This window comes from Salvia splendens, chromosome 9, assembly GCF_004379255.2.
Source record: "Salvia splendens isolate huo1 chromosome 9, SspV2, whole genome shotgun sequence".
Classification (NCBI taxonomy): domain Eukaryota; kingdom Viridiplantae; phylum Streptophyta; class Magnoliopsida; order Lamiales; family Lamiaceae; genus Salvia; species Salvia splendens.
Window position 1 is genome coordinate 6,960,195 of NC_056040.1, and position 11,527 is coordinate 6,971,721.

General features: G+C 37.3%; 2 protein-coding genes across 6 annotated transcripts; one reads left to right on the forward strand and one right to left on the reverse strand.

Annotated features, from left to right (window-relative positions):
* Positions 1-1,016: 1,016 nt before the first annotated feature.
* Positions 1,017-3,690, reverse strand: LOC121749583 (PP2A regulatory subunit TAP46-like). 2 transcript variants are annotated; one of them, XM_042144154.1, is made up of 9 exons: positions 3,520-3,690; positions 3,331-3,452; positions 3,058-3,144; positions 2,841-2,945; positions 2,485-2,646; positions 2,330-2,365; positions 2,152-2,223; positions 1,586-1,866; positions 1,017-1,488 (listed from the first exon to the last, which is right to left on the reverse strand). In XM_042144154.1, exons 1-9 carry the CDS (start codon positions 3,626-3,628, stop codon positions 1,236-1,238), a joined length of 1,227 nt encoding a protein of 408 aa, XP_042000088.1. In that variant the 5' UTR covers positions 3,629-3,690; the 3' UTR covers positions 1,017-1,235. The 2 variants fall into 2 exon arrangements, with proteins under 2 accessions (XP_042000088.1, XP_042000087.1); XM_042144153.1 differs by having other exon boundaries at positions 3,363-3,689.
* Positions 3,691-4,800: 1,110 nt separating this feature from the next.
* LOC121747951 lies at positions 4,801-8,748 on the forward strand. Of its 4 annotated transcripts, none has more exons than XM_042142124.1 (5): positions 4,801-5,482; positions 5,637-5,681; positions 5,773-6,988; positions 7,122-8,032; positions 8,196-8,748. In XM_042142124.1, exons 3-5 carry the CDS (start codon positions 6,613-6,615, stop codon positions 8,538-8,540), a joined length of 1,632 nt encoding a protein of 543 aa, XP_041998058.1. In that variant the 5' UTR covers positions 4,801-5,482; positions 5,637-5,681; positions 5,773-6,612; the 3' UTR covers positions 8,541-8,748. The 4 variants fall into 4 exon arrangements, with proteins under 4 accessions (XP_041998058.1, XP_041998060.1, XP_041998061.1 ...); XM_042142126.1 differs by having other exon boundaries at positions 5,637-5,656; XM_042142127.1 differs by having other exon boundaries at positions 8,191-8,351.
* The last annotated feature ends 2,779 nt before the right edge of the window (positions 8,749-11,527 follow it).

Sequence of the window (11,527 nt, forward strand, 5' to 3'; positions counted from 1 at the left end):
CCGGATTTTACTGTCGCATTTAATGCAAGGCACGTCCCCTGACATCAGCCTCCCCCTTGCCTTTATCCAGAATGCCGAAGTGACTCACTTCGCCGAAGTGATTCACTTCGCCCTTCGAGGGGGGTAGTGATGGGGTGCGTACTAAACAAGCCCAACAGCAATGACGGCCCATCAGCCCAAAGCCCAAGGAAGAGTATGAGTTCGGCATTACCAAAGAGTTCGGCCTCAGCCTACAGCTCGGTAAAAGCCAACCAATCAAGCTCTACTCTCAGATCGGCAACCAAAGCAGTTCGGTCTCAGTATTCGACCGAACAAAGAGTTCGGCCTCAGCCTACAGCTCGGTAAAAGCCAACCAATCAAGCTCTGCTCTCAGGTCGGCATCAAGCTCTGCTCTCAGATCGGCAACCAAAGCAGTTCGGTCTCAGTATTCGACCGAACAAGGAGTTAGTGGACCCATACAGGATTTCCACAACTTCCAACACACCCACTACCACTTGGTGTCAACTCAGGCCACGATCGTAGGCCATGACCTACGCTACATCCACGATCTTAGGCCATGACCTACACGACATCCACGACTTAGGGTGGTGATGCAAGCCACGATCTTAGTTCAATATATAAATAGAACTTAGATCAGATAGAAAGAGGTTAAGCTCTCTAGAGATAAAATCATATAGCAAGTCTGTGTTGTAAGCTGTAATCCCAGATCAAGCAATACAATCTTGCCCTCCCTTCTTCCCGTGGACGTAGATTTACTTCAGTAAATCGAACCACGTAAATTCTTTGTGTCGTAGTCTTCATTCTCTACCAGCATTTACTAACATCAGAAATTCGCGGATTCATCAGTTACATACAGCGGTGAAGTACATTGTAATCTGGAAATAAACAAATTAGTCTTGCGTTTAAACTTTTCAATTTTCCATAAAATCAATTTCTTAGTAGTATATGTTTTATAGTTGGGAACGAATCAAAACGAGCAGAAAGTTGAGAACTTAATATAGATGATACGCAGATAATTTTCTTGTACAATTCAAAACCTCACTGATGGCATCTTGTCTCAGTATCATAAATTTATGGGGCAAGATGGGAGTTTCTCCAACACTCTAATACTCATCAGATAAAGCTTACTATACATCACAATACAGTAATAATAATTAGACAAAACTGAAACTTGGACAAGAAAATTTGTCACATAATTGTACTAGTGGATTACATGGAGTCATGTAACATTAGTATCAGCCGCATGGAGTGAGCTTCTTATTGCCTGCCCCACAAGGGTTGTCGTCCTTCCAGTCATCCCAGGCCCTTGCCTTATCTTGGGCAGCATCATCATCCTCGTCATCTTCATCCTCACCTGGCTTTTGTAGCCTGTTATCTGTGTGCCAAGATGTGCTGGCTTCTTCAATGAACTTCTTGGTATCTTCTTGCCACTTATTCATAATTTCCATCTCCTTTAACCCAGCTTCCTCTATACTCATGGTTGGTAATCTGTCAATTAAAATAACTTTCAGAGATCTCCTTCAAGGAACCACAGCAGTTTTCCATCTTTTTTATTGTCAGTTCAGATTTGTGATTACTAAGATACCTGTAGTGAGGCTGGAAAACTTTAGCTGCGATTCTCTCCCTCTCACTTGTTGGGTTTTTGGAGACAAGGCTTGAAGGTCCAAATAGCATCGGCTGATGCTTGTGTTCATGAGCCTGTGACACCGTCGCTCTACCCTCAATCACATCTTGAGCAAAAGTAGCACAGGTGATTGGAATTGCAGGTTTTGTAAATCGAGACCTTGTTGCTGCATCACGATGCCAGGCTTCTGCTATTTCAGCACGCTCATCAAGAATGGACTGAGCAAGCTCATTATTCCCTTCCTGCGGAAGAGAGTAACCACAAAAGATAAGTTGCATTCAAATGTATTTCCTAATGCTTTTGCATATGCTACACAAAGATAACACAAGTAAATCTGCATGTAGCAGTTTGATGTTGTCATCTTTCTGGAAGAAATTAAGCTAACTAAAGAGGCAGAATTTATAAACACATTGCAAGGAACATGTGTTTGAATATGGATGCAATAAACTAATCCAACAGTTCTGAAATCTAGATCAATAACTGCAATTTCTCAAATCTAAAGTAGCTCCCATTTTACAAGTTGATACCTTTGACTGTCTTTCCCTAACAGAAAGGAGCATCTCTTCTTCTCTCTTCAACATTTCCAGTAGATCAAATGCCTGTAACAAACAAGAACCAAAAATTGATTATTAACACTGGTGGGAAGTTTATGTCTACATAAAAAGTACCAAAAATTGATTATTAACACTGGAATTCCATACTAACCTTGCAGAGTGCCAAGGAGATGGTGGTCAGCCATGCTTGAGGAGAAAATCATTTTATCAGGAAATATAAAGAAATGAGACAGAAGAAAGACAAGCAGAGACCAAAATACAGCAACAATGTCCATGAATCGTCTACAACCCTTGACTCAAACAGACCTCCCTCTCCTCTTCCCCATCATCGTCATCAAAATCCTCTTCGCCGGACTCAACGGGAGTAGATAATGCAGATGCCCTAGTTGAACGGCCCCGTCGTTCCTTCCGCTCCCTTATTTCAAGCAATTTTGATTCAGCAGCTTTCTGACGTTTAAAGCGTGCAATCTGAGTACCAAATATAGTTAGAAAGGCCACATTACTACCAGAGTGCCAACAGATAATCAATCCAGTTTAGTACAGTAATACAACATCACATTTTGTTAAAACAAGAATTAGTAGAATATCAGAAAATTCCTCCAGCTTTAAATTATTGAGCCATACACAGTAAATGGGTTCCTAGAGTAAATTTCTAAACCTACCTTCTGAGCTCTCTTATCAGCAAATGTTTTGCCCGTAGCTTCGACAAATGATTCTAGTTCTTCTTTTGGTACAAGCTCCATTGCCTCACAAAAGGAGAAAAATTCCTGATAGCAAGGCAAACACAAATCCAACATTACAATATGAATAGCTTTCTGATCCATATCCAGATCAGAACAAAAACCAGAAACACAGAAAATCATTGGTTGTGATCTCTACCTTCAGCTTTGCCTGTGAAAGTTTTAGGATTTCAATCCTATCTTCCTCAGCAATTTTCTCAGTTAGCTCACCAAGATAATATGGAACCTGAATGAAAAAAAGAAATCAGCTTAACACATCAGAATGATTTATGATTGGTACTCCTAAATTAGCTTTCAGCTATCAGGTAGTAGTTAAAAAAAATGTGATTCTGACATTTTCGGTATCAAATAACGAAATAATTATGTTAAATCATTAACAAGATACTTATTGATTAACATGCTGCAGAAAAACACTTAAGAGAATATATTTGAGATTTGCAGTACTGATATCCTCTTTCGTCTCATTAAGCGAAAACAACCCTAATTTCCCAATCATTTCCTCGCATTTCCTCAACAATTCGCAACCTTTCTTCACTGTATCCCGATCATCAAAAGTAACTCAATAAGCTCATCTAGATTGAGATCCAAAGCATGTGAATACAATCAACGGAAACCGGATCGACGGAAGAATCGGAGGCGGCTTGGTGTATTTTCCGAGCCTGCTCGAGAATTCGAGGAAGAGACAATTCGTCCATGTTCAATTCCACCATCGGAAACCACAAATCAAAATCTAGAAGGCGCCTATGTTAAAAGTGGAGGAGCTAGCGAAACAGAAATCGTGCACCACCGGCGTATTTTAGTGACTAGCCCAGTAGCATTTCGGTTAAGCCCATTTTTATGAATGGATTAAATGGCCCATTGGGCCCTTTTATTTTAAAAGGATTACATCGCATCTCATATAAATCCAGATCCATTAAAATACATAACATTATTTACTTAGGAATAAAATAAGCTCAACTTGATATTGGAAATGGCAACATTCGTTGATTTTGGTCTCTGTCAAAATTAAATGTACCTAAAAAAATTCAATATCGGCAACATCGAATGGGGCACAGATCAGTCCTTTGAATGGCTAAGGCACGTGGTTAGTTATATGATAGTGGTACCAACAATCGACTCCCAATTTATTGCATAGCCAGTCTCAGCAGTTCGAAATGCTAATAATTATTTTTATCATTTAATACTGATACACAACAAAATAAATAAATAAATAAATATAAGACTCATATTTATAATTTGGATTATGCATTGAGCAATTAATTATACACTAGACAAAATACATGGTTGTTGCCAATATCTTGGGGTCAAGGATCAACCATCACCCGTCATGAGGCTGAAAATATTCATTAAAGTCGGCATTTAGACCATTACCTATGTTCAGTGAGTGCAGAGTACGATTCAATCTCAATTGTGGAGGGATGAAGTAGCTCGCTCACATGCTAGTTGTTGTGTCATTTTGAATGAATGAGATATCGTGTTTTTGATACACTTATGTTATTTTCGCAGTCTCATAATTCATACGAGCATCTATAATTGCGAACTCTATATTGAGCACACACATTAGTGCTCACATGTTGTTGCAGATGTATGAGGACATCTGTGCTACTCTATATTAATCCACTTGGTAATTTGAAATATTTTTTTTTCTAAAATCTTCTGAAAATATTAAGTACATCCAATCATCCATTTTTATAGAAGTAGTATTATTTTAGAATTTAATTACGTAACTTTTGTTTAATATAATTGAAAATTTAGGGATAAAAAATCTGAAATAGGACAGAGTAGTAAATATGTTCAATTTTTTATTACTCGAAAATTTTTAGATAGTGTTAGTATGAATACTATAATGCTCAATGTAGTAAGCCAATGCCGTTATCTCGAAACTGATATTAGTTGGACTATTCCAATCAAATTTCCATCTCTAGAAAACAGTGTTCTATTAGGAATTAAACTACATAAGTTGGAATGTTCAATCTTTGATTGAGGGTGGAGGAAGAGAATAATCATAGCAATGATGAGAAAATATTCTTTGAGAATCAAAGACCTAATTTTCCTTGCATATATATTTCCATGTTGTGGGGTTGTAGAGAGAGAGACAGCCAAACCAACCTGGATTGTGTCAGTACACGTAAACTGTTTGATGAATTGCCAGAAAGATATAGCATTGTCTCGTACCTCAAAATTTTAGAGTGTCAGTTTTGACGCAACTGCCAATAATATGGCCCATCTGGTTCGCCACATTCAGAAACATCAACTGAATCAGAGAATGTGAGGAAAAAACATGTTACTAAAAAGTGGGTTTTTATGGGCCAGCTCAGAAAACTAGAAAATCATAAGTAAATAATCAGTGTGTTTTTTCCTTTGATTATCAGAGCTCATCTGGTTCAACACTTTTTAACAGAATTTCAGAGCTCACACGTGGAGATTATCAGTGATTAATTTCTTCAGTTAGACCAATTCTACTGCTTGGTTTATTTACATGGAAAAGGAAATTGAGGGCTCTTTCTTTAGCTGAGAGATAGTAGAAGAGAAGTGTGCTTGAAGAGAAAACTGCCTTAGTTATTGTACGTTATTTCTAGCTGATGATTCACACTTAGTTCCAATTGTGTTTTTGTTTTAAGAGGATATTTTGATTTCATTTTCTGCTTTCGGTTTGTGATGATTTTATGTTTAACTTGACTAGAAAGAGTTTCATGCTAGTTCTTTTTGTTTTTGTAGGTTGTGCTCTCATTCTTTAGGTGTGATTGAACTCTAATTCTTGCCGTATGTCTGCCTGTGAATTCTTGAAATTTAACATTTGAAGAAGCTAATTCTTGTTATTCTTAAATGCTGATTGCAATACTTCATTGTTCAGAATTGGGCTGGTCTTGTAATTTTTGGGTGATGGTCTGATGATGGATGAGAAGGGGATGTCAGGTTCTATCACTGTTGTATCCGAGGATAGTATCGATTCGTTGTATCCAATGTTGTTTGGTGTTTCTTGTGCGTTTTTTGCTCTAAGGCTGCTTCCACAGCCTGAATTATGTGATGATAAGTCGTCACTAGTTAGAACTAGAATGCTTGAAGGGAGTAGCCATCTCTTAGGATTACTCGGGTGGAGGGTTCAAAGAGACATGGCAAAAATTAGAAAATCAGAGCTTCTTCAGAGGCTCGAGGATGCAGAGAAACAGGTTGAGGAATTGAAGAAGAGAAGAAGCGAAGACACAAGAGCCAATGAGAGAGTTGTGAGAATAGTTGCCACTCGGGAGCAGAGCTGGTCCGACGAGAGAAAGAAGCTCAGGCAGCAAATTGGCGGCCTCATGAATGATTTGAGAGTTGTAAAGATGAAGAGTGAAAGATCAATTGCTGAACTGAATCAGAAATTGAAGGAAAATGAAGCTATTCTGCATTTGAAGGATAAATCCATTGAGGAAGTGGAGCTCAAGAGAGTGGAAATTGATGAAAAAGTGAAAAAGGCTGAGAATATTGTAGAAGAGATGAGAGAGAACGCACAGCGTGAAGCTCAACGCCATGCTAGTGAAACCTTGAAGCATAAAACGGCATTCATTGAGCTTGTATCTAGTCAGAGACAGCTTGAAGCAGAGATGAGTCGGGCTGTAAGGCAGGTTGAGGTAGCAAAGCAAGAGATTCAGTTTTGGATCAGAAAGAGCATGCTGTCTTGGTAGCCCAGAAACTTTCGATAGAGCTTGTTAAAATGCGTAAAGATTTGGACCAGAAAGATCAAATTTTGTCAGCTATGCTGAGAAAGTCTAAAGTAGATATGACCGAGCTTTTAAAGGAAGTAAAATCATCTAAGGCAAAGAGACAGCAATCCGATCAAGAAGCAGCACGACGGAAGGCAATATCTGAGTCTAAACATGATAGGCAATTACTAAGGAATATATTGTCTAAGAATGTAAGTGTAAAGTCGGATATATTCTCGGGTGGAAAATGCGGGCATTTAAAAGTTATGGCATCACTGGATGCTGGAAATCATAGAGCATCAGAGACTGATTATGGCGAGTTTGAGCAACCAGAAGCTATTAAGCCTATTAACGACCCATATTTGACTGCACGAACTGATGAGCCACGTAAGGTCTCTAAGCATGAAACTTGCTTTTTCAAAATACTTGTATTGAGCATATTAATGTCTCTTAGTTCTCTTGCGCCTATTGAATTTGTAACTAGTTCTTTTGTTTTTTGTAATTCATTTTGAAACTTTAGAGTCTCTAGCTGATGTTGAGCGCTTGGAGAACTGGGCCAACTTGGAAACAGTGAAATACGAATTTGCACTTCAGCAAAGGCATAACCTTGAAATAGATGCTTTTGTGGATCAACTGAGGCTCAAGGATGAAAGGTTGGAAGTTTTCCGTTGGCGTTTGTTGAGCATGGAAATGGAAGCGAAGAGGTTGCAGTCACACATTGAAGGGATCGATCATGAGATTACACAGCTGAGGAAGGAGAATATGAGGCTGGAAGCTCTACTGCTGGACCGCGAGACAAAATTACATGCACTGAAAGAGCAGCTACTGATGCAATTCAATCCTCCAAACCTCCAGAAATTGAACTTTGAATCCTCTCTACACGAGGCAGCCATGAACCACGATACGGTATGGTCGAGAGTCAAGGTCATCAAAATGAAACCGGGGCAGGGAAGGCAAGAGATGAAGGTTACAGCAGAAGAAATTCCTCAAGAAGTCGAAAATGAAAAGGTGCATGAAATTAAGGTTGATGAGCAGCTCAAGGATATAGTTGCGACGCTTAAACATCCGCATAAGGAGATCAAAGATGCAAAGGTTGCATCCCTGGATCCTAATCATGTTAGGCAGGGAAGAAGTGGTCCAGATGATGCAGCAAATGTGGAAACAACAACAACACTAGGCCAAGGATCAAGTAAGAAGAAAAACTCCACACTGGAATTGGATATTCATGCTCTTGGAGTCTCATACAAGATCAAGAGACTTAAGCAGCAATTTCTAATGCTCGAGAGGTTGATGGGGAAGCAAGAAAACAGCAAAAACAACAATGCGGATGTTGCAGCAAAGGGATTATATGCCCTTACATCCCTCCTAAATAAGCAGGTTGATCGATACCAGTCCCTTCAGGGGAAAATTGATGATCTCTGTCAAAGAATGGTATGAATCACCTTAGTATAAAATAATTGACCTAATTATACTCATGTAATAACCCAAATCTAGATTTTAGTGTGCTCTGCTAAAGAATTCTTAGCATACTACTCCTACAACATCAATTTGGTCACCTAAGCAAGCCAATGGTATTTTATTTTTTGTAGTGCAGGATGAGAAGAACCTGAATCTGAGCTGCAGAGGCTCTTCTATTGCTAGAACAGGCAATGAAACAAAGAGGCTGGAGCACTTTCTCGAAGAAACCTTCCAATTACAGAGACATATAGTCGCGACAGGACAAAAATTAGTGGAAGTTCAAGCTAAGATTGCCACTGGATTTCTTGATTTTGCAGAAAAGATTGATCAGCCTGAGAGCTTTGACATGAAGCGATTTGCTGATAGTATCGTAACGCTGTTCAGAGAAGTTCAGAGGGGCCTTGAAGTTCGAATATCTCGGATTATTGGGGATCTTGAGGGAACCCTGGCATGTGATGGTATCATACATGTTAAAAAATAGCATGGAAACTTTTAATAATGAGAAGACGAGACCGTAGAATAGTTCCTTATGTCTCACTGTAGAGTTTCTAATGTAACCACACCATTGTCTACTCCTTTTCAGTTTCATAGGGGTTTATTCGTCTGTTCTGTTCAGTTATGGAAGTGAGTCTGCAAAAACTTCAAATGTGCATGAAGTTATTCTAATGAAATTATGCTTTACAAACTTAGTGATCCTCGAACTAAACATTTTCAAAATAGTAATGTGCCAAGATAAATACACTAATTGATTGGTGGTTTGATTTGATTGACCATGGCTATTCAGTCCATGTTACTAAGGATGGTCAACTATTTAGCTAGATTGTTTCTTGAATCTTGATAATATTTTTCATTTTAATATATGTTTCATTTTTTCTTCTCTGTTGGTTCCTTCTCTTCCATGTCTTTCAGGCTTATGAACAGGAAAATCGTGGCAACGTAATCAAGCAAATGGAGAAGAAAACTGTGTTCCTGCAATGGGTGAGCTTAGCTGCTATTTTATAGCTCTCGATCTACTTTTTTTCTACTCATTGGTGTAGCAAAAAAGCATGCTCAATGAATTATGTCAAACAGCATATATGTAGATTAGTTAGCATAAATAAGACAAGAACATCTTCCCTGCAGCGATCAATAGCAGCCTGAGTTAATCCTAGATCAAAACCATATCCATGTTCTTGAGTTTTATATCACTCTTTTGCCACTATTAATTACGCATCAGAAGAGAGAAACTAGGAGTGTGATGGAAAAATTATTGAATTGTTAGTTGGAAATGGCTCCTTAAATTGTAAATCTCTCGAGCCTTCTGAACTTTCTAGACCCCCCATGCCATTAGTTAAAGTCATCATCGCCATCACCATATCTACCTAGTATAGCAGCTACTTAAAATGCATAAATACATGTGATTACTTCCAACAACTACTCATTAAACAAGTTTCCTGAAATAATCTTGCGTGTGTTTGTTTATTAAATCATTTCTTGAATCAATCATGTCATGTTAATTTTCAAGAACCTATATGAGTAAAATTACCTTCAACATGCATTTCCTTGCATCAACACCTGACAAAATATTTCCATCACCCATTAAAAATTTTACCATCTGAGGATCAGCAAAAATGATGCGATGATAATGGCATTGATATGTTATATATTCTTTTTACAGTCACTACACCAGTAGGATGATACACACTATCAAATTGAGGCTGTAAACACCATCAGAATCCAAGTTAGATAAGGTAGTCCGCTACTCTTGGTATACTTCTTGTTTCCTCTTATCAACGACCTATATGGATCAATCATAACTGACTTGGCATTGAAGTAGAGTGTTGCAGGCTGTTAATAGCTGGAACTGGGCTCCCTCCCTATCTCTAGGTAAAATCAAATGGCCTGGTAAGTAAAGTCTTGCTTTGAGGTCACTGCAAATGATATTTATCATAAATTAATGGTCTTGTGGAAAAAAAAAGCAGGGTGTTTGTATGATGTGACATGCTTGATTTAGTTATGAATGAAGGTGGTATGGGGATTGTATACTGAATATGTTAATATACATTTATTCATCTTATACATGCTGTCAGAGGGGCTTCTCACCACATGCTGTATTAGCATCAGACCACACAACCATTGTTTGGGATGAAAAATTGAAAAATAGGAGTATTATAAAAATATGTGGATAAGTTTTTGTGTGTTGTGTGAATGTGAAAAAATATCATCTTGATACCACATGGAAAAAAGTTGTATCAATACATATATTCGAGTGAAATGGTAGAATAAAGGTGACATTTGAGTGTAGATTTTATTTTTTATTTTTTTGAGAAATTTTCATATTTGGTGTTTGAACGAGTCTCTAAATGTGTGTGTATTTATATATACTTAAGTACCTAATTAAGAATTTAAGAAACTTGAGTGAAAAAACTGAAAAGTAAAGGCAAAACCAGATGAGATTAGCAATAACAATGAGTTGTTCAATGTATATTGCTGTAGACTGAGAAATATATACGACCAAAATTAATATAAATTCAGTAATATAGTACTACTAAATATAGTAAGAAATGTTCATCCATGGATACAAGTATATGTTTGTGTGTGTAGAAACGTGGAATATATTCAATTAAGTAGAAATAATGGTCAATAATTAAAGTGATTATCAATTGTGTTTTGCTTTTAGTCCTACTTCACTAGCGAAAACTCTTTATGTATTTCCGAATTTTAGGTGCAATGTTTTATTAGTAATTAATGGCTAGTTTTGGTAGATTATAATTTAGGTGACAATGGTCACAAAAGTCATCACATGTTAATAGTTAATTAGAGGAAAAAGCAGCATTCATAGATGCAACCAACATCAAATAAATTACGACATTTCTTAATTATATTTTTTGTAGTTGGGTACAAATATTATGTATAATACTCATAATGTCACAAGGTTAAATGTTAAGTCAAATTATAATAATCATAAATAATACTGTACCCTCAATACAATACAAGTCCAAACAAGGCCATAAGAAATGAGAATACAACTAACTTACAACTTACACACATACATATGTGAGCCCGTTACATATTAAAGGGTCATTATAGTCATTTAAGATCGCCAAGTAGTTGGACTAACCGTTACATGACTTACAATTACATCCTCCTTCCCACATTAAATTACCATTACCACCTTTGTCACCGATATAATCCTACATCTTCGACTCCCACTCAAACAAAAATATTTGTCCTTTTTATTGGATTAGGCAGGGTTAGTTATATTTTATGGGCTGGCATTTTAATTAAGAACTTTAAATAAATAAAAAAAAGGAATAATTAGAAGAAGAAAAAAATGGGTTGATAACTTAATAGGAGTATTCAAATTTGAATTAAGTTACATGAATTAGTACCAAATATTGTGGGGGCCACCACCACCCCATACATGCAAGTACGTGTGGTGGATATATATAGTGAGTTTTATGTAACAAGGGATACAATACAATACAA